At 43.5% G+C, this 26,132-nt stretch overlaps 1 protein-coding gene and 1 long non-coding RNA gene across 4 annotated transcripts in view; one reads left to right on the top strand and one right to left on the bottom strand.

The window, feature by feature from the left end:
• The window catches only part of LOC149125471 (uncharacterized), a 31,862-nt gene extending 26,842 nt beyond the window's left edge, over window positions 1-5,020 (top strand). For both annotated transcript variants that reach the window (XR_016210476.1, XR_016210477.1), the window contains exon 3: window positions 4,180-5,020. This is a non-coding gene — a long non-coding RNA (uncharacterized LOC149125471). The remainder of the gene's footprint in view (window positions 1-4,179) is intronic.
• Window positions 1-26,132, bottom strand: part of CD84 (CD84 molecule) — a 34,918-nt gene that overhangs the window by 7,650 nt on the left and 1,136 nt on the right. Inside the window, exon 2 of one of the 2 annotated variants that reach the window (XM_008264214.5) lies at window positions 6,227-6,568. In XM_008264214.5, the coding sequence (XP_008262436.3) occupies window positions 6,227-6,568 (342 nt within the window). Of the gene's footprint in view, window positions 1-5,032; window positions 5,103-6,226; window positions 6,569-26,132 lie in introns of those variants that run through there. The other variant, XM_089299713.1, reaches the window with a different exon arrangement.

The following is a 26,132-nucleotide window of genomic DNA, read 5'->3' as shown; positions in this document are numbered from 1 at the left end:
CAGAAGGAATGGGAAGGGCTTTCACCAGGAGATAAGCAAATGACTACATTCAGAGTTGATAAATTGTGTGCACTCCGGGCAAAGCTGCTGTGATGGGGCTTGTTCCTTCTGCTGTGGTCATGTGAGGAAAAGAATAGAGGAGTTAGAAGGAACTGGCACATAAATTTCTAATTAACACAGAGTTTACAAAGGCAGTAGATTCAGCAGGGTAAGTATGTACCTGTGAGAGAGTCAAGTGTGAGCAGACAGAAGTTGTACAGTTATTTGATTCCAAGCTGGTCATTGATCCTAACAGTTTCTTAGAGGGATCTACTCCAGACTACCATTAGTGATGGCTTGGTAACAAACCTTGTGAACACATTGGGAGTGAAAAGCCTGATTAGTTATAACAATGGATATAGAAATGCATTAGAGGCTGGCGCAGCGGTTCACTAGGCTAATGCTCTGCCTTGCGGCACCAGCACACCGGGTTCTAGTCCCAGTCGGGGCGCCGGATTCTGTCCCGGTTGCCCCTCTTCCAGGCCAGCTCTCTGCTGTGGCCAGGGAGTGCAGTGGAGGATGGCCCAAGTCCTTGGGTCCTGCACTCCATGGGAGACCAGGAGAAGCACCTGGCTCCTGCCATCGGATCAGCGCGGTGCGCTGGCCACAGTGCGTCGGCCGCAGCGGCCATTGGAGGGTGAACCAACAGCAAAAGGAAGACCTTTCTCTCTGTCTCTCTCTCTCACTGTCCACTCTGCCTGTCAAAAAATAAAAAAAAATGCATTAGTGAAAAACAAATCAAATTGTGTGCATGTGCATTTCTTGTTTTTTTTTTTTTTTTAGATTTATTTGTTTATTTGAAAGTCAGAGTTACACAGAGAGAGAGGAGAGGAGAGGCAGAGAGAGAGAAAGGTCTTCCATCTGATGGTTCACTCCTCAATTGGCTGCAACAGCCGGAGCTGCGCCAATCTGAAGCCAGGAGCCAGGAGCCAGGAGCCTCCTTCGGGTCTCCCACGTGGGTGCAGGGGCCTAAGGACTTGGGCCATCTTCTACTGCTATCCCAGGCCATAGCAGAGAGCTGGATTGGAAGTGAAGCAGCTGGGACTGGAACCGGTGCCCATATAGGATGCCGGTGCTGCAGGCCAAGGTGTTAACCCGCTGCACTACAGCACTGGCACCTGTGCATTTCTTAAGAAATTTGACTTACAGCGGTTGGTGTTTGCCCTGGTGGTTAAGATGCTCATGGGATTGCCCACGTCACACACCGGAGTACCAGGGTTTTGTACCCAGTTCTAGTGTCTGACTCCAGCTTCCAGTCAATGTAGTCCCTGTGAGGCAGTGGTGATGGCACCAAGTAATTGGGTACCTGCCACTCATGTGAGACCTGAGTTGAGTTCCTGATTTCCTGCTTCAGCCTGGCTCAGTCCCAAGCCATTGTGAGCATTCAGGAGGTAAATCAGAAGGTAGAAACTCTCTCTGTCAACCCACAGAGAGGTTGCCAACTTTGCCTGCCAACCTCTCTTAAATAAATAAATTCTTAAAAATTTTAGAAAGAAATTTGATTTCCAAGAATATTTGTCACGGGAGCCAGCATTGTGGCATAGCGGGTTAAGCTACTGCTTGCAATGTCAGCATTCCATATCAGAATTTCAGTTTGAGTCTTGACTGCTCTGCTTCTAAACCAGCTCCCTGCTAATGCACCTGGAAAGGCAGCAGAAGATGGCCAGGTACTTGGGTCCTTGCTACCTGTGTAGGAGATGCAGATGGAGTTCCAGGCTCCCAGCTGTAGCCTGGCCCATCCTTGGCTATTGCAGCCATATGAGGAGTGAATTAGCAGATGGAAGAATGGAAGATTCTCTCTCTCTGCCTTTCAAATACATCTTTAAAAATAATGTTAGTGCTTAATATTTACCAGATTTTAATAGGGCTTTTTCTGTTCTTTTTGGTGGATGTTGAGAGGGGCATGTAGTGAAGAATAAGATGCTGGCAGGAACAGGGATGTGACTTACACAGGCTGCTGGTAGAAAAGGTTAGAGTTTAGACTGACAAATCTTCATTCATTCGCTCAAGTCAAGAATGTGGTAGTTGTTGGAGACCTGGTTCAGAATCCAGATTCCACTACTCTAGCTGTGAAATGGTGAAGGAACACAACTTCACTGGGCTCTCTCACTTATAACGCTAGGATAACAATTTCTTCCTGATAGGGCTATTGTGAGAATTAAGTGAGATATGCTATATTAAGACCATTCTAATGTCCATTTATCTACCTGCCTGCTTACCTACCTACCTATCTCTCTATGTACATTAATGATCTATGGAAGAGACAATAAACTGGCCACAGCCACTGCCTCTGAGAAGGGAGGGTTACATTTCACTCTTTGATCTTTTGCTCTGTGTATTTATTGCTTATACACGTATAATCTACATATCTTTTAAATTATGTAGTAGAATTCCAGACACATAGGTAGTGTTAAATAAATTTTAATTCCTCTCTTTTTATCTTCTCAAGTAATTGCTCATAAGGTATATACTTTGGTGTATCTCAATATGGCCTTCTCTAAGATTTTACAGTAAGACTTTCCCATAGTCTGTCCTAACTGATACAAGAGCACTTGAAGAGTGGATGGAAAAAGCTAAGCATATAAAGTGATAAAAACAAACCTCTCCTAATTGAATACCTTCTTTTTTTTTATCAACCAAAGTTCTTGAATGAGTCAAATATTTTCTAGTGTTCACACATGGATATACTTCTTTGACTATGTCATTCAAGTCCAATTCAGAGCCTTCTTCATCTAGGAAAATCCTTTAACTAGAAATTATTTTTTTAAAAAAGATTTATTTATTTGTTTGTGGGAGAGAGAGAGAGAGAGAGAGAGAGAGAGAGAGAGAGAGAGACTGACTCCATCCATTGGTATACTCCCCAAATGGCTGCAATGGCTGGGGCTGGGCCAAGCCTATCTCCTATGTGGGTAATAGGAGCCCAAGTATTTGGCCATCTTATGTTGTCTTCCCAGGAACATTAGCAGGGAGCTGGATTGGAAGGGGAGCAATCAGGACCTGAACTAGTGCTCATATGGGATGCAGGCATCCTAGGCAGTGGCTTAGCCTGCTGCACCACAATATCAGCCCCTAACTAGAAATTCTTAACCAGAATTTTCAAAGGGCTGAGGATTAAAAATTAATGCCTACTAGTTATCGAATATTTGCTTTAAGGCACACATTGTATTAGGAGTTGAACTAACAGTATCTCTCTTAATCCCGCTGGTTATGATCTTGATTTTGTAGATGAGGAAAAATGTCCAGAGAGTTTAAACAACTTGCCCAAGGTCAGAAGCTGGCAAAGTCTAATTCCAACATTAATGCTCTTTCTACTGTGCACTCCATTCAGAAACAATCCTCCGCAGGCAGAGGATTAACCAAGTGAGCCATGGCACCGCCACACACCCCCTATATTCTTTACACTAGAAACTAGAAATACGTAATCACTTATGAAATTAAAAAACTCTTCATGGGGCCAGCGCTGTGGTGCAGTGGGTTAATGTCCTAGCCTGGGGCGCCAGCATCCCATATAGGCGCTGGTTCGAGTCCTGACCACTCCACTTCCAATCCAGCTCTCTGCTATGGCCTGGGAAAGCAGTAGAGGATGGCCCAAGTCCTTGGGTCCCTGCACCCACGTGGGAGACCCAGAGGAAGCTCCTGGTTCCTGGCTTCGGATCGGCACAGCTCCGGCTGTTGCGGCCAACTGGGGAGTGAACCAACGGATGGAAGACCTCTCTCTCTCTCTCTCTCTCTCTCTGCCTCTCCTCTCTCTGACTTTCAAATAAATAAATAAATCTTTAAAAAAAAAAAAAAAAAACTTGTGGCTGGTGCTGTGGCTCACTTAGTTAATCCTTGCCTTCCGCGCCGGCATCCCATATAGGTGCTGGGTTCTCATCCCAGTTACTCCTCTTCCAGCCCAGCTCTCTGCAGCGGCCTGGGAAGGCAGTGGAGGATGGCCCAGGTGCTTGGGCCCCTGCACCCGTGTGAGAGACCAGGAGGAAGCACCTGGCTCCTGGCTTTGGACTGGTGTAGCTCCGCCGTAGCGGCCATTTGGGGAGTGAACCAACGGAAGGAAGACCTTTCTCTCTGCCTCTCTCTCTCACTGTCTAACTCTATCTGTCAAATTGAAAACAAATCAAAACAAAAAAATTCCTCTTCCAGGGTCAGCGCTGTGGCATTGCGGGTGAAGCCGCCGCCTGCAGTGCTGGCATCCCATACAGGTGTTGGTTCGAGTCCTGGCTGCTCCACTTCCGATCCAGCTCTCTGCTATGGCCTGGGAAAGCAGTAGAAGATGGCCCAAGTCCTTGTGCCCCTGCACCCGTTTGGGAGACCCAGAAGAAGCTCCTGGCTCCTGGCTTCAGATCGGTGCAGACTGGCCATTGCGGCCATTTGGGGAGTGAACCATCGGATGGAAGATCTCTCTCCCTGTCTCTCTTCCTCTCTCTGCCTCTGCCTCTCTGCCTTTCAAATACATAAATGCATCTTAAAAAAAAGACAAAAAACCCCTTTCCCATAACTATATTAAAAATAGTGAAACTAAACAGGTAATAATACATTCAATTTAATAATAAATATATTCAGAACACTAATTAAATCTTGTGTAACTAGTACAAAAATCATTAATGAGATATTTTATGTTTTTTGTGATAAGATTCCAGATCTGATCTGTATTTTACATTTATGGCAATATCAATTTGGACTGTCTACATTTCAGATGCTCAAGTGGTACAAGTGCTTAAGGGTTACCATATTGAACAGGTGGCTATAGATCAGTGCTTCTCAAACTTTAGTGCACATGGTCATAATGCAGAGTGTTAAATGGAGATTTCTTGGCTTCACTCCACAAGGTTGTGGATAAGTTCTGCGAGTTTGCATTTCCTCAAAGCTCCCAGGTAATGCTGGTGCTGTCAGTCCACAGACCACACTCTGGATAGCATTGCATAACACATCACACTCATTGTCCAGTGAATTGTGGCAATTATGATGATGATAAAAAATAGTTCTAGTATTTTACCTTTAAAAACTCTTTGTGTTATCTCCCAGAAAAAGCCAAAGGAAAACTAAAATAAGGCATCATTGCACATCTGAAATAAAAAAAAATGATACCAAAAGCTGGTGAAGTTGTAGAGAAATTGGATCATTCATACATTCCTGGTGGCAATGGAAAATGGAAAATGGTTTGGCAGTTTCTTGTAAAAATAAAATGGCAGGGGATTGAAGTTGTCATTTGTGACACCATCATGCTATAACAGAGAGCCAATTCAAGTCCCAGCCACTCTGCTTCTGATCCAGCTTCCTGCTAATGTGTCTGGGTAAGTAGTGGATGATGGCCCTGGCCACCCACGTGAGAGACCAGGATGGAATTCTTGGCTCCTGGCCTTGGCACAGCCCAACCCTGGCTGTTGCAACCATTTGGGGAGTGAACCATCAAATGGAAGATTAACTCTCTCTCTCTTTCAACTAAAACAAATAAATAAATAAATATTTAAAGAAATGGATTGACTGTATGATTTCTTTCTTGGGCATTGATCCCAGAGAAATGAAAACTAGTTTCATGCAGAAACTTACATACAAATTATTATGTTATATACAACAATTATTGGAAACAAATAAAATGTCCCTCAAAGAGTGAATGGTTGGGGCTGGCATTGTGGCATAGCAGGTTAAGCCACCACCTGCAACTCTGATATATTATATGGGCATGGGTTCAAGTCCCAGCTGTTTCACTTCCAATACAGCTTCCTCTTCCTACTAATGTGCCTGGGAAAGCAGCAGAAGATGGCCCAGATGCTTGGGTCCCTGCACCCACTTGGGAAACCTGTATTAAGCTCCTGGATCTTGGCCTGACCTGGCCTAGCCTTGGACATTGCTGCATTTGGGGAGTGAACCAGCAAATGGAAGAACTCTCTCTCTCTCCCTCCCCAACCCCAGCTTTCCCTTTCTTTAACAAATCTTTCAAATAAATAAATTAAAAAAAAAAACCTAAAATGTGAATGGTTGATCAAGCTAGAACAACCACACAATGGAATACTATACAGCAATAAAAGGTTTCAACTGCAAAGTTCCATCTATTTAACACTCGTGAAATAACATAACTATAGATATAATAGACACAGATGAGTGGTTTCCAGGAATTACAGATGTTCTTGGTATAGCAAATTCGCAAGTAAAAATAAGAAAACAAGCTCTCTATCCTTGCACAACTTACGATAGACTTGGAGGCTGTAGTCCTTAGTGATGGTGAAGGGAGGGAGCTGTATATTTATGTCTGCTCTGTAGTCTCCTGCATCTTCCATCCTCAGACCACTGATGACCAGGTCGTAGTTAGGAACTGAGATGTTTACTCGTTCATAATAATTTCTGTGGGTCACAGTCACTTTGGGTGCTATTCCCGACTCTTCTACTGCTACAAAAGCAACAGACGTTTTGGAAATCCAAGCAACGCTTTGAACTTGCCGTGGTTCTTGGAGATTTAAGGAGAAAGTCGCTGACTCTCCCAGAATCCCATTCACAATGCGGGAGTCTGCATCTCTTCCAGCTGCTTCCGGCCCTGAGAACATAAATGAAACACTGTGAACATGTGGTAGTTGCACCTTTGAGAGTTCCTTGTCTTCCCAGCTTTGGGTCTATGTCAGAAGTTGCCACAGACACAGCTCATCTAGTTTCTTGAGGATGTCGTCCTTCTTCTTCTCCTTCTTTTTTTGTATTCTCTTCTAAACACACACACACACACACATACTTCATAAATTTTTAAAAAGATTCTCAATTGAAAACTAAGTTTTAGCACTCTGGCCTTAGAATGAGCTCTTAAGGCATTCAGATCTAACTAAAAAATCTTATGAGAGCATTTCAGGAATGGAAAGCCAAGCCATTGTGGCAAAAAATGGCCTACATGAAAGATATCTCTCTCTCTCTCTCTCTCTCTCTTTTGTTTTTGGACAGGTAGTGGACAGTGAGAGAGAGATAGAGAGAAAGGTCTTCCTTTACCGTTGGTTTACCCTTCAATGGCCGCTGCGGCTGACGCACCGTGCTGATCCGAAGCCAGCAGCCAGGTGCTTCTCCTGGTCTCCCATGCGGGTGCAGGGCCCAAGGACTTGGGCCATCTTCCACTGCACTCCCGGGCCACAGCTGAGAGCTGGACTGGAAGAAGGGCAACCGGGACAGAATCCGGCACCCCGAATGGGACTAGAACCCCGGGGTGCCAGCGCTGCAGGCAGATGATTAGCTTATTGAGCTGTGGCGCCGGCCCTCTCTTTTTTTTTTAAGACTTTTTAAAAATTTGACAGATACAGTTAGACAGTGAGAGAGAGAGACAGAAAGGTCTTCCTTTTGTTGGTTCACCCCCCAAATGGCTGCTGCAGCTGGAGCTATGCCGATCCGAAGCCAGGAGCCAGGTGATTTCTCCTGGTCTCCCATGCAGGTGCAGGGGCCCAAGCACTTGGGCCATCCTCCACCGCCTTCTCAGGCCACAGCAGAGAGCTGGACTGGAAGAGGAGCAACTGGGACTAGAACCTGGGGCCCATATGGGATGCCAGTGTGGCAGGCGGAGAATTAACCAAGTGAGCCATGGCGCCAGCCCCCATACATGAAAGATCTCTGTGAATGAGATCCCATTGGAAATAAGAGGCCATCAAAGAAGGAGGTAGCTTTCTTTGAAGGGAGGAGAGACTTCCACTCTGCTTATGGCCCTGTCTAAATAATGATGGAGTTTGTGGACTCAAAAGGGTTCCATAACCTTGGCAGCTCAAGAGCCTCGGGTAATCATGAACGTCATAAATAATAGTGTCAACAACAAGAGTCACTGTGCACTTGCTCCCCATGTAGGATCTCTGTCCTTAATGAGTTGTACTCTGAGAATTAACAGTAAAACTTGTCTACAAACAGTACTTTATACTTTGTGTATCTATGTGGGTGCAAACTGTTGAAATCTTTACTTATATAGAATTGATCTTCTGTATATTAATATAAATAAAATGAATCTTAATGAAGAATGGGATGGGAGAGAGAGTAGGAGATGGGACAGGAGTGGGGGTGGGAGGGTGAATATGGGGGGAAGAATTGCTTTATTTCAAAAACTGTATCTATGAAATTTATATTTATTAAATAAAAGCTTTCTAAAAAAAGAAAACTAAGTTTTTCAGTGAGTTTATAGGGATCCACTTTATTTTTTAAAGATAATTTATTTGAAAGGCAGAGTTACAGAGAGGCAGAAGCATAGAGAGACAGAGAGAGAGAGAGAGAGAGAGGTCTTCCATCTGCTGGTTCACCCCCCAGATGACTGCAATGGCTGGAGCTGTGCCGATCTGAAGCCAGGAGCCAGGAGCTTCCTCTGGGTCTTCCCGCATGGGTGCAGGGGCCCAAGGACATGGGCCATATTATACTGCTTTCCCAGGCCATAGCAGAGAGCTGGATTGGAAGTGGAGCAGCCAGGACTCGAACCAGCACCAATACAAGATGCCAGCACTTGATGTGACAGCTTTACCTGCTACACCACAGCACCTGCCCCAGGGATCCACTTTATTCAAATCATGTTTACCTAGGCATATCGATTCTGCAAGTTAGAAAGCATCTGAGACCACAAACCCCCTTTGGGATGAAGATATCAAGTGTATTTTTCCCCAGAATTTTCTTGCTGAGTGGTGGAAGGGCTGGGACAAGACCCTGGACTATCTGGGCTGATGGATCTTTGGCTCGTTGTTTTGTCTTTCATTTGATTTTTACAAAATCACATTTTTGCATCTATTCCTAGAAGATACAGGCAAAGGGTGCTTTGGGAGCTCAGGAGAAAATATTGCCCAAGTTAGTGATTTTTAGTGTATTTTTTGTCCATTTTTATGTCCTCAGGTTCTAGAAGAGTTTTTGACACATGGCAGGCGCTTAATAAATGCAGTTACATGTCACTTAGTGGTGGGGATACATTAAGAGAAATGCATTATTAGACTATTTAGTCATTGTGTGAACATCATAGACTTACACTCTTTGTGTAGCCTACTGCATACCTAGGCCACAGGGGCTCTTCAGCTACATACCTACATAGCATGTTCCTGTACTGAATACTATCGGCAGTTATACACAATGGTAAGCATTAGTATATCCAAACAGAGAAAAGGTACAAAACAAATATGGTATAAAAGATAAAAATCGGTGCACCGTGAGTGGAGCTTGCAAGACTAGAAGGTGCTCTGGGTGAGTCAGTGAGAGGGTGAGTGAGTGCACCACTGTAGAGCTGATAAGCACCAAAAACTTAGGCTACACTGAGTTTATGAAACATTTTTCTTTAATAATAAATGACCCCTTGTTTATTGTCATTTTTTTAACTTTATGAACTTTTAGCTTTTAAAGTTTTGACTTTTGTAATAATGCTTAGCTTAAAATACAAACACATTGTACAGTGAAATAAAAGTATTTTCTTTCTGTGTGTCCTTTTTTTCTATTTTATTTTATTTTTTTATTTTTTAAACTATTTTTAAACAACTAAGATTCATGCACCGTCAGGCCTCCCCGGGATCAGGGTCATCAAGGTCACTGTCATTCACCTCCCCGTCTTGTCCCACTAGAAGATTTTCAGCGACAGCAACTCCCATGAAGCTGTCATTTCTTCTCCTGAAGAAGCTGCCTGGGACTGTTTTACAGTTCAGAGGAGTACATTCTAAAATAATGCTGAAAAATATAGTATACCAAACACATAAACCAGCAACATAGTCATTTATTATCATTAGCACGTTTCATATTTCATATGTTCTGGACCAGTAGCACCTCAGGTTTGTTTACATAGGCAGCACCATTCACACATGAGTAGTGCACTCAGCTACATCATTACGATGGTTCCAAAGTCACCAGGTAAAAGGATTGTTCAGTTGCATTATAATCTCATGGGACTACCATTGAATATGTGGCTCATCATTGACAGAAATGCTGACGTGGCACATGACTGTATTTGTGGAAGGGATTAATACACTCGTGTTGCTCAGACTCTATTGGAACAGTTTCTTTTTTCCTTTAAAGATGTTTTATTGGGAATGGCATCCTTTCCATTTTTAAAAAATTTTTTATTTAGTAAATATAAATTTTCAAAGTACAGTTAATGGATTACAATGGCTTCCCTCCCCCATAATTTTCCTCCCACTCACACCCCTCCCATCTTCCACTCCCTCTCCCATTCCATTCACATCAAGATTCATTTTCAATTATCTTTATATACCGAAGATCAATTCAGTATATATTAAGTAAAGATTTCATCAGTTTGCACCCACACAGAAACACAAAGTGTAAAATACTGTTTCAGTACTAGTTATAGCATTACTTCACATTGGACAACACACTAAGGGCAGATCCCACATGAGAAGTAAGTACACAGTGACTCCTGTTGTTGACTTAACAATTTGACACTCTTGTTTATGGCGTCAGTAATCTCCCTAGGCTCTAGTCATGAGTTGCCAAGGCTATGGAAGCCTTTTGAGTTTGCCGACTTCGATCTTATTCCGACACAGTCATAGTCAAAGTGGAAGTTCTCTCCTCCCTTCAGAGAAAAGTACCTCCTTCTTTGATGGCCCCATTCTTTCCACTGGGATCTCATGTGCAGAGATCTTCCATTTAGGTCTTCCTTTTTTTTTTTTTTCCAGAGTGTCTTGGCTTTCCATGCCTAAAATACTCTCATGGGCTCTGCAGCCAGATCCGAATGCCTTAAGGGCTGATTCTGAGGCCAGGGTGCTATTTAGGACATCTGCCATTCTATGAGTTTACTGTGTATCCCGCTTCCCATGATGGATTGTTCTCTCCCTTTTTGATTCTATCAGCTAGTATTAGCAGACACTAGACTTGTTTGTGTGATCCCTTTGACTCTTAGACCTATCAGTGTGATCAACTATGAACTGAAACGGATCACTTGGACTAGTGAGATGGCATTGGTACATGCCACCTTGATGGGATTGTATTGGGATCCCCTGGCATGATTCTAACTCCACCATTTGGGGCAAGTCCGATTGAGCATGTCCCAAATTGTACATCTCCTCCCTCTCTTATTCCCACTCTTATATTTAACAGGGATCATTTTTCAGTTAAAATTTAAACACCTAAGAATAATTGTGTGTTAATCACAGAGTTCAACCAATAGTACTAGAACAAAACAAAGAGAAAATACTAAAATGGATAAAGTATTACATTGTACATCAACAGTCAGGACAAGAGCTGATCAAGTCATTGTTTCTCATAGTGTCCATTTCACTTCAACAGGTTTCCCCTTTGCTGCTCAGTTAGTTGTCGCCGATCAGGGAGAACATATGATATTTGTCCCTTTGGGACTGGCTTAATTCACTCAGCATGATGTTTTCCAGATTCCTCCATCTTGTTGCAAATGACCTGATTTCGTTGTTTTTGACTGCTGTATAGTATTTTATAGAGTACATATAATTTATATTATTATATTTAGAGTAAAATATAATTTATTTGTGAAGGAGAAAGAGGAGAACCATTTGCTGATTTACTCCTCAAATGCTCCCAATGACTGGGACTAGTTTAGGGCTGAAGCCAGGAGTTTAGGAAGCCAGGAGTGATATTCCCATCTCCCAAGTGGGTGGCAAGAACCCAATGACTTGAGCTGCTTCCCAGGGTCTGCATGGGTGGGTAGCTGGTCTCAGGAAGCACAGCTGAGAAATCCACCAGGTAGCCCAATGTAGGATGAGGATGCACTCTCCTGGAACAAGTTCTGAAGTAAGCCAAGTTCACTATTCATTCATTCATTTATAAAGGTATGCCTGTGTTTATTCTGGGTCAGTGTTTTCCCCACATACTATGGCAGGTATCTATTAATTTAATTTATGATGCAAATGGTTGTTGAGCATCTAGTCTGAAGCATCCTACAAGGAGCTAACATACAAAGGTGAAGAAAAAACCAGATACAGGTCTTGCTCTGGAATTTACGGTTATAGGAAGATACCAATGGTGACTGGACAGCACATCAACGGATGGGTGGATACCAAGCTCATAAGTATTACGGTACCATGGGAGAATGGTTAGGGGAAAGGGGACTTGTTATGTTCTGGTACACTTATGTTCTGGAACACTTGCTCCTGAGAGCTGAAGGATGGGTCCTACAAATATCACATAGAAAGCGTGGCAGGCTCATTTTCTCCTCCTCCTCCTCCTCTCTATCACCTTGTAAAGGTAAATTGATTGATTACATAGTTTGCAGAATGAGAGGAAATATTTTTCCTCCTTCTCCTCCTCTTTATTATCCTGTCATTCACTGAAGTTTCTGTAGTGAGAGATAGTGTTTGGGCCCAGCATGGGTTGTAGTAGAAGTAATTAACAACAAGTGAGACATAGCTCTGACAATCAGAAAGGGCATGAGCCACAACAGCTTGTTGGCTATTCTGATGCGCACTGGCTACGTGTAAGCTCCAAAGACCAGTACCTAAATCTCCCACATAAGTGGATACTGGTTAAATTCAAGTTTACCCAGAGATTGGAATGTATGGGGGAAAAATAAGGTTCTCTAAGAATATAAATGACTGTGAAGTGTCACAAAAACAAAAAGATTCTCAACTAGACAGTTGTGGCTACCTTTCCCTGTCATCCCAGCAGCTGCTGACTGAGCCCCAGGGACTGCTGATGTAAACCCCCTTCCTTACTGGACAATGAAGGTTTCTCTACTAGGAGGAATAGCCCAATTAAGGCCTGACAATCAGCTGTACTAAGTATAGAAGGAGATGTAACATGCCCTGGGGCTGAGGTTAGAGGACTGGATAGGGGGCAAACCAGGAACTTCTGGTTTATTGAGTGCTAACTATATGTCAGGGGCTGTGTTAGAGACAGGCGTAAATAAGCATATCGTTGAAGGCCTCAGGATTTCAGAACCCAGGAACTGAGACAGATGTTCATGTAAGTGGAAAGTAAAACAGTGTGATGAATGCTGAATGTTAAGAGCTTTAGGAGCAAACCCTTGTGGGGACAGAAAGCGAGGCTAATGCTGCCTTTAGTAGTTGCAATCATAGTTTGCCAACACCCTGAACAGTAGTTCTCCCCAGCTAAACTGTCCTGCTGGGCTGGTGAGGTCCACTCAAGGGGCACTTTGAACACTGCAGCCCAAATCCCTGGATGTCCTCGACGTGGGTATGTGAGCTGCACAGCTGCACAGAGCCCTGAGCTCAGAAGACCCGTGAACTTGCTTGTAATGCCACCTTCAAGTTCTTAATTCTATTTTAACAAGGAGCTCTACTTTTCCTGATGCACTGGTCCCTGCAAATTTTACAGTCAGACCCGGTTCTCGATCTCCTATTTCTCCAGGCTTTTTCAAAGTCAGGCCCTGGAACCTAATCAGCACTCCACTCTGTGGATTCATACTAGGTGAATGTGAATGAGGAGGTGAATAGGACGTGGTGTCCACAGACTTGTAATACTGATGAGGTCTTTCAGCCAAGTCCCAGGAAGTGTGGAGGCAGCTTGGGTATGCCAAGGGCTTCTTGGTACTAAGGGCGATTGTAAAGCCACAAGTGGTTGGTGTGGGGTGCATTGTTAAAAGTGCTTGTCACCTCCCGTAGCAGGCAGGAAGTGATGCTGGCCATCAAAGGGCAATCAGGCAGTGGTGGGTGAAGCTGGGGAAGTCTGCTGTTATTTGTGTTCCTGGTGCTATAGGTCAGCATCCTGTGATTGCTGTGCAGAGGCAGAGGGTTCACATGCAGGCATGCGATAAAGGTTCTGCCACCTTTAAACACTTCCGCTGTGCAGCTGCAAAGCCGTAGCAAGTAGTGGAAAGGCAAGGAGGCAGAAGCTGCAGGTGTCAGCCCTGCGGCTGATGAGCTGGGCAACGTTCAAAAGTCACAAAGCCGTTCTGAATGTGCTTCTTCATCCACAGGATGGAAATAATAACTAATATTTGCCCTGTCTCTGTAGTGAGCAGCAAATTATATGACATGAGTACAAGTATTTTGTTAACCATTAATGCCAAGTAAATACTAGTTATTTCCGAGGCTGATAATGCTAACCATCCTTTGAAAAACTGGTCCATGATCTTTAGGGGTTCCATAGGTCACCCCTATGATGTGAGGGCCATAAAGGAGCATGAATGAGTGTTAAGAACATTTTTAAGGTTAATATAGGTATTAGTATTCAGGAATGGTTTTAGGGACTCTTGGTAGACTCAATTTGCTCATAAAAGAGCAAATTTCAGTTTTATAAAGAAACCACCATATCAGTCATTACCAATATATATATTTTTTAAGTGTTAAAGGGATCCAAATGCCATAGTCCCTGGAATGAACTAAATTTCAGAGAGAACGTGTGGCATGGACATGTCTTGAAGACTTATCATGAAAAGTATTATGCTGTTTCAGGCATGGAAAGCTCAGATACTGTGGCAAAAATGGCCTACATGAAAGATCTCTGTGAGTGAGATCCCAGTGGAAAGAACGGACCATCAAAGAAGGAGGTAGCTTTCTTTGAAGGGAGGTGAGAACTTCCACTTTAATTATGGCCTTGTCTAAATAAGGTCAGAGTTTGTGAACTCAAGAGACTTCCAAAGCCTTGGCAGCTCATGACAAGAGCCTCGAGTGATTACTGACGTCATAAATAAGAGTGTCAATTGTTAAATCAACAACAGGAGTCACTGTAGGTCCCCATGTAGGACCTCTGTCTTTAATGAGTTGTACTATGAGAATTAACGGTAAAACAGAACTTTACACTTTGTGTGTCTGTGTGGGTGAAAATTGTTGAAATCTTTACTTAATACAGAGTTGGTCTTCTGTATACAAAAATAATTAAAAATGAACCTTAATGAATAATGAGATGGGAGAGACAGTAGGAGGTTGGACTGTTTGGGTGGGAGGGCAGGTACGGGGGGAAGAACCACTATAATCCAAAAGCTGTACCTATGAAATTTATATTTATTAAATAAAGATTTCTAAAAAAAGAAACTCTCTGCTGAAATATCAAGAGGTCTTCAGAAAGTTCATGTAAAATGATTATTATGAAAAATATAGATTTTTTAAAAATTGCACCAAAATAAATATATCTTTAAAAAATAAAATAAATGTTTCTCTTCTCAATAAAAAAAGAATGAGCTAAAAAAAAGAAAAGTATTATGCTGGTCTGTGCCTAAGATAGGTTCCCAAATTTTCCTTTAGAATTTACTATCTAATTAGGGATATACACACATGCATGTACTGCCTTTGACAGTATGAGATAGTAAATGAATAAATTCAAGTGAATAGTAGAAGCAGAACTTCCAGATGATATTCAAAGGAAATAGAAATTACTTTGAGCTGTAGTGGTCAGAGAAAACTTGGAGACGCAGAATTTGAAGAGGATCTTGAAGGGTAAACAGAATTTTACAGGATGTAATGAGAAAGGAAGCATATGTCAGGTCCTCAGAGTCCTGAACAAAAGTTTAGAAGCAGGAGAATTGTTACATGGGTTGGGTAAGTGTCAGGTTGCATAACAGAACAGAAGGAAAGGCAGAGGAGAGCTATTAAAGTTTTTGAGGATGATGATCAAAATAATATTTCAGGGTCACAGTAATGTTCAGTAATGAGAAAGAATAAGAGGAAAGAGAAGTTGGACTAGAGAGACCACTTGGGAGACTGTTAGAGCCATCTGGGTGTGAACCCAGGGGATGATCATGGGAATGGAGGACTGTGTTTGTGGACTTGACAGAAACAAGAAATTTGCCTTGCCAAACAAGGCAAAGAATCAGGAAGTCTGCAACAGAATTTGATTGTTCAACAGTATACTGTGAGTTTCTGTTTCATATCAGTGAATAACTCAGTTCTTGGAAAAATCAAAGTTTATGGCAGAAATAAGTCAAACGGGAAAGGAAAGTTTAGTGTTAGAAATAGTTTGAACGTGAGATGCTAGCATACCCTCTAAGTAAGCAGCTGGAAGGATGGATGATAAGGAGACAGAATGAGCTGGAAGTGTTGTCTGAGGGAGGGTAGCAGACCCTGCTAGCTATTCTGCTGCATTTGTTTTCTGCTTCATGCCTACCAGTAGAATACCTAACTTTTAGCATGGCATTTAATGCCACCCAGAATAAAGATTACATTGCTCGGCTTTCTGCTTACTGAGTTTGCTCATGTGACTACAAACAGGCCACAAATATGAAAGTGGAAGTGTTGTATATGGCTTCTTTGTCTTTAAGAAGAGGGCACTTTTCTTTCTTCATCTCCTTCTTGCTCCTTGCAGGCTGGGACATTCTACAGCTGCTTCTCAGACAGACATGATGGATTACAAGGAGGAAGTCAAGTACTGAGGATGGTGGAGCAGGAAGATAGAAAGCATGATTTTGGCCGGCGCCGCGGCTCACTAGGCTAATCCTCCGCCTAGTGGCGCCGGCACACCAGGTTCTAGTCCCGGTTGGGGCGCTGGATTCTGTCCCAGTTGCCCTCTTCCAGGCCAGCTCTCTGCTGTGGCCAGGGAGTGCAGTGGAGGATGGCCCAGGTGCTTGGGCCCTGCACCCCATGGGAGACCAGGAAAAGCACCTGGCTCCTGGCTCCTGCCATTGGATCAGCGCGGTGCGCCGGCCGTGGTGCGCTGGCCGTGGTGCGCCGGCCGCAGCGCGCTGGCCGCGGCGGCCATTGGAGGGTGAACCAACGGCAAAGGAAGACCTTTCTCTCTGTCTCTCTCTCTCACTGTCCACTCTGCCTATCAAAAAAATAAATAAATAAATAAATAAAAAAAAGAAAGCATGATTTTGTAAACCATTTTACCAACTGTGAACTGACACTCTCGGGCTATGTATATATATATATATATATATGCAAGAAATAAACTTCTTTCTTGTTGAAGCCATTATCACTTTATTGCTTTTGTTACTTATTGTGAAACTAAAAGTCAAGAGATTAGGAAAAAATCCACTGGCAGAGAAAGAAAGGAGAGGGGCCGGAGCTGTGGCATAGTGGGTAAAGCCACTGCCTGCAGTGCTGGCATCCCATATGGGTGCCAGTTCAAGTCCTGGCTGCTCCACTTCTGATCCAGCTCTCTGATATGGCCTGGAAAAGCAGTAGAAGTTGGCCCAAGTGCTTGGGCCCCAACACCTCCATGTAATACCTGGAGGAAGCTCCTGGCTCCTGGCTTTGGATCGGCACAGCTCCGGCCATTGCAGCCAACTGGGGAGCGAACCAGCAGATGGAAGTCCTCTCTCTCTGCCTCTCCTTCTCTCTCTGTGTAACTCTGACTTTCAAGTAAATTAATACATCTTTATTAAAAAAAAGAAAGAAAGGAGGATCATTCAGGTGGAGAGAGGCTGAAGTCTCAGGTTGAGTCTTGTGAACATGTCTTATATTTACAAAAGAGGCACCATCAAGAGAAATCAAACACACTGGGTGGTAACAATGGCCCCTGTGGTAGACAATATCATGGAACCTGAGCCTACAGAGTCTCAAGGAGAAAGTTGTCGCTGATGGCTAGGGAGTCAGCATGAACAAGTGGGATAAAGAAAATGCTCATGGATTTGCCTATTGGGGGTTATGCTGGCTTTTGAGAATGTAGCGCAAGTAGGACAATTGAATTGGAGGCCACAGTACTCCTGTACTGTCAAGGAAAATAAATGTACTTGATTTTCTTTTTAAAATAGAATAGATGGGGGCCAGTGCTGTGGCACAGTGGGTTAACGCCCTGGCCTGAAATGCTGGCATACCATAGGGGAGCCAGTTCGAGTCCCGGCTGCTCCACTTCCTGTCAAGCTCGCTGCTATGGCCTGAGATAGCAATAGACAATGGCCCAAGTGCTTGGGCCCCTGTACCCATGTGGGAGACCCAGATGAGGCTCCTGGATCCTGGCTTCGGATGGGCGCAGCACCGGCCATTGCGGCCAACTGGGGAGTGAACCATCTGATGGAAGACCTCTCTCTCTCTCTCTGCCTCTCCTCTATCTATGTAACTCTAACTTTCAAATAAATAAAAATAAATCTTAAAAAAATAGAATAAATGTGTCGGGGAGAAGTGCTAGAGCCGGTGAGCAGAGGCAATTCCCCCGACAGATCTGCCCTTGGGTAAGCGAGCCTACCTGTAAGCACTCTGGGGCTCTATGTTTCCTTGCCACCTTTGTGGTAGCCATGGATCCATGAGTCTGTGTTACTGAAACTATGAACAACTTGAGTCCAGGGGCCTTGCCAACAAATTTGCAACACCCAGCACAGCACGAGAGACTCTGTCATGGAATAAAAGATGAAAGGAAAGGAGTGGGCAGTGACAGCTATCAATTTTCCATCAGTGGAGGTCGCACCTTCTCTTGAGGGGAGGGAGAATGGAAGCTTGAATGAAAGAACAAAGGTACTCTGGGTGTTGTGGGTTATGGGGAGCAAGCGGGACTGCTTGGTCAAGGTGAGAAAGCGGACTTGAACCTGGTAGTCCCCTGTTCACAGTCCGTCCTTGACATTTGCTGAGGACTTTGTCTTACTTTGCTGGAAGATGGGATATAATGATCCCTGCCTCAGAGAATTATGAGCTCACCCAGAAGCTGCTTGATACATAGTGGATGTTTCAGAGCAAAGAAGATAAAGTGGAAGGCAGTCATTCTTGACGGCCTTCATCTCTTCTGGAATGTGGAAGGCAAGCCTATGTGCTAAGGGTAAGCAGGCCAGGGGTGGGGCTGGCTGGGGAGTATCCACATTAGGGGTACAGGGTTTGAATCCAGGTATATGCGAATCTGGCTCTGTCATCTTCAGAACATTACCAAAATTCACTGATCCTTAGGTTCCTCAACTCTAAAATGTGGGTAATCATTAAATGCAACCATGAAGATACTCCTAAGGCACCCAGCACAGTGCCTGGCACATATAACTAGTAATCGCTATTTTTTTTTTTTTCTGATGAATGTAAAAAAAAAATTGGGAAACGTTCCTAGAAGAAACATCACTACAGGAAATCAATAAGAGATTAACAAATTAATGATTGCTGAGAAGTCATCAGAGCCCAGTGAAGAGAGATAAACTGCGTGTAAAAGATTTATTTATTTATTTGAAAAACAGAGTTACAGAGAAAGAGAGAGAGAGGGAGAGACAGAGAGGACTTCCATTAGCTGACTTACTTTCCAAATGGCCAGGATGGCTGGGGCTGGGCCTGTCCAAAGCCAGGAGCCAGGAGCTTCATTCAGGTCTCCCATGTGGTGCAGGAGCCTAAGCATTTGGGCCATCCTCTGCTGCTTTCCCAGGCCATTAGCAGGGAGTTGGATCAGAAGTGGAGCATCCAGGACTTGAAGGGGCACCCTATATGGGATGGCCACACTCTAGGTGGTGGCTTTACCTGCTATGCCACAGCGCCAACCCCTGGGTAACCCACACTTATAACATCTCAGTGTGATTTCCTGAATTCTGTATTCCGGACCACTGATGGGAAAGGTAGGCGGAAGGCAAGAAGCAAGAGCAAGAAAAGGTTGAAACCTTGGAGTGCAGATTTAGATGGAAAAAAATCTCTTTACTGCGACATTGGTAGCTACGGTGAAGAACAAGCCCAGAACCACAGGCCAGCATGACAGCAGCTTGGGCACAGGGCACCGTGTCCTAGTTTGAGCTGAGGCATATTTTCTAGTTCATCACATCTTTCTGTCTGGATGATCCATTCTACGTATATGGTAGAGATTACAAATGTTTCATGGTCACATAGTTGCCAAAAGCCACTGCTTAGAAGAAGGCAATAGGAATTATGAGAAAATGAAAGATAAGTTAAAAAACAGAAAGGAATCAGGAATTCCAGCTGGTCGTAAAGATGATTCTGTAGGAGGTCTTTCAATGGTTAGAGGAAAATTCTTTAGAGAAAGGTACTAGTGTGGAGTGGAACCCCAAGTGATTTTGAAATATCAAATATTGATGACATTGGCATTTAGACCAAAAACTTTGTTGGGCGTCCTAGATTCTAGTTAAACAAAGGATAGTGTATACCTGGGGTTGGGGGTGCTCCTTGGTCTCCTTTCAAGTGGTTTACCATCATCAAGTCCCTGTCTGATCTGGCCTCTCCTTCTTCCGTATCTTCTCTCGTTCCCCTTTTCACTTGCTCCAACCACACTGGCTTTCTTTTGTTCTCCAAACAAGTGGGGGAACTCTGCACTTGCTGCTGTCCTCTGCTATCCACTCAGCACAGCATGTCCTCACTTTGTTTCATTCTCTGCTGTCATGTCATCTCATTGTGAAGATCTGGCCTGATCACCCATGTCCGAAAGTAGCAGTCTCTGCCCCCTCACTATCTAGTGCCTAGCTTCACTTTCATTTAACATTGCATGTGAAGGTACTTATTGTCTCCTCAACTTCCCCTCCAACCCACTCCTACTAAAGTGAAATCATCTTGGTTGCAAAGCATTTGTTTCAGTCACTGCTGATTAATGAGTGTTCATTAAGTGGTTGCTTGCTACGGATCCCATTTTTTGCTTGCTACTGATTCCATTTTCCAGCAATAAAAAACAAGAAAGTAGGCCGGCGCCATGGCTCAATAGGCTGATCCTCTGCCTGTGGCGCTGGCACACAGGGTTCTAGTCCCGGTCGGGGCACTGGATTCTGTCCCGGTTGCCCCTCTTCCAGGCCAGCTCTCTGCTGTGGCCAGGGAGTGCAGTGGAGGATGGCCCAAGTGCTTGGGCCCTGCACCTGCATGGGAGACCAGGAGAAGCACCTGGCTCCTGGCTTCGGATCAGCGTGGTACACCAGCTGCAGCGCGCCAGCTTCAGTGGCCATTTAGGGGTGAACCAATGGCAAAGGAAGACCTTTCTCTCTCTCTCTCACTCTCCCTCTCACTGTCCACTCTGCCTGTCCAAAAACAAAAAACAAGGAAACAAACAAAAAACAAAAAACCAAGGAAGTAAACAACAAAGCATGAGCAAAAATGAGGGCAGAGAGAACATTTATGGGTCTTTGGGTCTTAGTGTAAAAAGGTCAAAGTTTAAAGTAATTCATTCTGTTTAACTAGACATGTCTCAAATTTATTTATTGAATTCTCCCTAACCTCAAATGACTTTAGGAAACTTAGCTGGATTATTAAAAAATGGCCAAGCAGAGGTTGACAGTAGTACTATTTTAACAAAATGGAGTTCTTTCTGTATAAATGATAGGATCACTGTGTTTGTAAATGATTAAGCTCTTAAATAGGTTAAATAAAAATATTTCTACTGTACTCTAAAAGAAGAAGCAGCAGTAGCAGGAGCAGTTGGCTAACTAACTTTTTTTCTACTCTAGTATTCTACATTGTTTCTAGGAAAAATTTATTTAGACCCAGACCATGGTTACTGCAAGTGTCCTGAAGTGGGGATTGAGAAGCAGGTCCTAGTCAAGGGTCTGTTAGCAACCAGTCCTTGACCTTTAATGCCTCTTACCTAGTAGGTCTCTGGGTCCTCGCCAGTAAATTAGCTAGGGCAGAGCCATCCTGCCACTTCAGAGAGTTATGAGGAGGACTAGTTGAAGGAGCGTACACGTGGGGTGTACATGCTAGTGGGGAGGGACCCTGAGAGTCCCTGGGGAGTCTTGCCTGGAGGTGTGTCCACTGCATGCCCCAGTGTGAAGCACTTTGACTTAGTGATTAAAAATGCAACTTCCTGGGCTTGAGTACTGGCTTTGTCAGGGACTGGCTGTGGGCCTGGAGAGTCAATACACTCTCTATGCCTCAGCGTCCTCAGCTTTAAAATGAACGTCACAGTGGTGACATCATAGATATGTTAGAAGGGTCAAATGAGTTGATATCTGTAAACCTCTTAGAATAGTGCCTAGTATATAGTGGACATTAAATATTTGTCATATAAAGCAAATCAGCAGCTTTATAGAGGTTGAAATAACACCCAGCTGACTCTGAGGTGGAAAAGAAGGGTTGAAGTATTGGGGAGATGTTAGAGATCAGTGTGTTGCTTTGATAAGAAAGGAAATGAGGGGAGATTGCATTGCTTCTTAGCAGACAATTCTATGCCCTTGTTTCATTATAATGCTTCAAATAAGAATTTCTTTTTCTGTTTTGACACCAACTCTATTTCCTTTTTTCATATACTGCCTTCTGGAGTCAGTAAGTTGGGGTGGAGCCTACATGAATATTGCAGGCTTGGGAGGATTATGAGAGGTCATCTGTGTGGCACCAAGAAGAGAACTGGGTCAAACTGAATGGAGGAAAGGAGGAAAAAGAAGCTTAAAGAGAAGTTGTTTTGTGTCATTCTCCATATAGGTAGAAAGTCCTTGGTCACAGTGTAATAAAAAAGGAACTTACCACTCCCATATGATTACATTATTTTAAAGATTTATTTTATTTATTTGAAAGGCAGAGTTACAGAGAGTCAGAGATAGAGATAGATAGGGGAGAGAGAGAGGTCTTCCATTTGCTGGCTCACTCCCCAGGTAGCCACAACAGCCAGAACTGTCCCAGTCCAAAGCAAGGAGCCAGGAGCCTCCTACAGGTCTCTCACGAGGGTGCAGGGGCCCAAGCACTTGAGCCATCTTTCTACTGCTTTCTCAGGTCGTGGCAGAAAGCTGGATTGGAAGTGGAACATCCAGGTCTTGAACTGGCACCCATATGGGATGCTGGCACTACATGCCCCTCCATACAATTATATTCTATTTCCCCCTGAAGCTTTTTATTTTATATCATCTTTATTGAGATCTGGATTGACTTAAATTGGTTGTTTCAAAACAAATAGACATGTGCAAATATACACATACACACATAAAAACCTCAAAACAAATATAAGGTCACAGCCATCCATTGTTTCGTCATTGCTCCCTTCCACTAGCATATAATTGAACACTGAGTTTGATAACAGAAATATGGGTATCTAGACAGTTCCACCAGCATTAGTACTGACTCCCCTAATGATTGCTCATTTCTCTTTCTTTTCCAAATTCTACATTGATGAATCTAGTTAGCCCCAACCTTGCAGATTCATCCCCTCCAATGTCTAAGACAAGAAAGGTTTGATTCTGGAATACCCAAGTGGGCTGAATGGCCTAGAACTCCTGCTGTGAAAGTACTCTGGATGCCTTGCTGGTCACCACAGTGACCTCCAGGGCTGCTTCAGCAAAATGGGCTGGCAAGTTGGGTTTCTGCTTTCTCTTGTGTCATTACAGGATTACTGGGCCACAATGTCCCAGCCTCAATTTGGAAACTGAGTCTAGAGCTGATATCTTTTTTTTTTTTTTGACAGGCAGAGTGGACAGTGAGAGAGAGAGACAGAGAGAAAGGTCTTCCTTTGCTGTTGGTTCACCCTACAATGGCCACCGTGGCCGGCGCACCGCGCTGATCCGATGGCAGGAGCAAGGTACTTATCCTGGTCTCCCATGGGGTGCAGGGCCCAAGCACTTGGGCCATCCTCTACTGCACTCCCTGGCCACAGCAGAGAGCTGGCCTGGAAGAGGGGCAACTGGGACAGAATCCGGAGCCCCAACCGGGACTAGAACCCGGCGTGCCGGAGCCACAAGGCAGAGGATTAGCCTAGTGAGCCGCAGCGCCGGCGAGCTGATATCTTGATATCTAGCTTTCCCCCCTTACACAACAGCTTTCCATTTCTTTATCTGGGCTTCTGCTCTTGAGCCCTTTCAGTGTGTTAGCTCTCTGCTCAAATCTCTTTCTGGAATAGAGGCCTTGTCTTCATCTTGAAGGCCCATCTCTGCAAGGATTTCATACCAGTGACAGGTAGACTCTGTCAGCATCTGGTGTCTAATTTCCAAGGACAGATATCCAAGTGGGCAATTCACCTTTTGGATTTCCAAGTTTTGACTCCTGGAACACCCTATGACTAGTCTACATCCAATTAGACAGCAAGACCATCTTGATATTATGCTTTTTAAAGTAGTTAATTCAGATCAATCCAAATAATACGGGTGTGAATGGTACTTGAACTGTCTGGAGATGGTTACTGCCTAGGTTGTTCTGCCTTTTTGGCCTGCCTAAACTTCTATAATTCACAAGGAGCCGCCTGCCAGACACATCCCCCTCTACAGGGGGTGTACAGACAGGTGCAGATTCTACCCAAATAGTCTTGACAGGAATAAATAAATCATCACTCTTTACTGATAAATTCCCAATTGTGATAACCATCTACAATGGAGACAGTATTTTACTCCATTTCAGCATCAAAGTGGGTGGAGACAGCATCTTGAATTGATTAAGTCTAAGGACCTTGAAGTATAGATCCTACCTCCATCACTTTTTGTATTATCAATGTCTCCATCTGTAAATAAGTGTCCTGATAATACACATCCCCTAGGGTACGGTGAAGACTAGAGATGATAGCCATTGTCTCAATACAGTAGACTGCTTAGAGTAATGCTTGACATGTAGTGATTGTTCCTTACATGGTTGATTACTCTTACTAATGAGAGAGAGGAGAAAGGTGCAAAGGGAAGGAGTTGCAGAAATAACAGCATGAAAGCCATGGAGAAAAGGAAGAATTAACTGTGAAATCTCTGACTTCATGAGGAAGGAATGGGTCAGGTGCAAAGGCAGTGCACTCTTTCATCTTCTATCATCCAAGGGTGAGTGGTTAGGAGGGTAAGTGGAAGTACAGTCAGAGTCAGTGTTCTCCATGTTATGATGATAAATTTGAGATCAGAACATAAGACTGTGAGTCTTGGTGCCCAGAAATAAATTTCCTTATACAGAGGAGTCATGAGTTTCCACACTTGAACTTCCCTTATGCTAATTATTTTAGGGGGAAGTGAGACTTTCTACATTCAGCTCTCCAAATAATTTTAATTGCTTCTGCCGAGAATTCTACAGAGGTGCACAAAATCAGTGTTGACTCTTAAGCCTAGCACTAAAAATGAGGGCTCACCTCTACCAGGAATAGTTGCAGGAGAAATTTAGGATATATTTTTTTGCAATAAGGAAATGTTTGTGGAAAGATACATGAGGCAAAAAGATACATCAGTAAAGGGAAATGATATGGAAGGTACTTCTGACTTTTCTTCTATGAAAGTAAGCCCTGAAGTGAGCATTTGGCCTAGCAGTTAAGACACCTGTGTTTCATAATGTCATGCCTGGGTTTGACTTCCTGGCTGTAGATCCTGACTCCAGTTTACTCACAATACAGACCCTTGGAAGCAGCCTTGATGGCTTAAGTAATTGGGATCCTGCTAACCATATGGGAGACCCAGATTGCATTCCTGGATTCTGGCTTTGGCCATGGATCAGTCTAACTGTTGAGGGCATTTAGGGAGTAAAACAATCGAAGGAAACTCCCTTTCTGTGTGTGTAACTTGTCTCTCTCTCAAAAAAAAAAAAAAAAAAAAAAACAAAAAAAAAAAAAAAAAACCCAAAACAATAAAATAAACCATCAGAAACAAGCCAGCAAAATACAAGTCTCTACTCCCTATTTCATGGGTCCCTGATAAAAGGAATATCTCCCCTGGTTTTCTTTTCCAGTATGCTGTCAGCCCATACTTAAGCTCAAACTCTGACCGCCTTTCCTCCTGCTCACATTGCTTGGGTTGCCCAGTATTTTGATGTTATAAAGCCACAGCTATTCCTAATAATGCATGCAAAGCAAGTGTGAAAAACAATAGAACTAGATAATATTTGTTAAGCAGTTTATGTTCCTGTTCTTTGCCAAGTGCTGTATATGCATTATTATTCTAATCTCAAAATAACCCTACTGTATTAATAGTTTTCCCACTTAGAGATGGAAACAACCAAGTGAGAGAGGTTAGATAACTTTCCTAGGGTCATAAAGCCGATGAGTGTGAATGGTTAGCTACTACCTGAACCCACTGCTTTCATTTCAGTTTCAGTACATGGGGAAGTGACTAGAGCTGCCTTTTGTCTTAACCAGTGCTAGCCCTTGCGGAACATCAGGTATTTTAAAACTTAATGAGTGAGGTCAGGTGTAGCAGAAAGACCTCTAGCTTTGCGATGAGAAGAGTAAAGGTGTGTCTCCAGCTCTACCAATTTCAGGAGGTGAAATTTCAGGAAAAATTTTAAACTTCAGAATCTTAGTTTATTTTTTCTTTACATAATGGAATTAATCACATCTAGCTTTCTATTTTAATGGTTTTCTATAGATAGCAAGAATATAAGCACAAACTCACAGAATACCTTACAAATTAAATGGTATAAAATTCTGTCTAGTCTTTCTCTGAAAGATTAGGGGTATTCCTAGATCCAGTTCATCTCTCCATGTAGCACTTTCAGTCTGCCTCACAAGGGTGACCATCTCACTGGCTCCAG

This window comes from Oryctolagus cuniculus, chromosome 7 (genome assembly GCF_051225735.1).
Source record: "Oryctolagus cuniculus isolate XC-2025 breed Fujian yellow rabbit chromosome 7, ASM5122573v1, whole genome shotgun sequence".
Lineage (NCBI taxonomy): Eukaryota > Metazoa > Chordata > Mammalia > Lagomorpha > Leporidae > Oryctolagus > Oryctolagus cuniculus.
The sequence above is the reverse complement of the archived record's forward strand: the minus strand, read 5'-3'. Positions and strand labels throughout refer to the sequence as shown.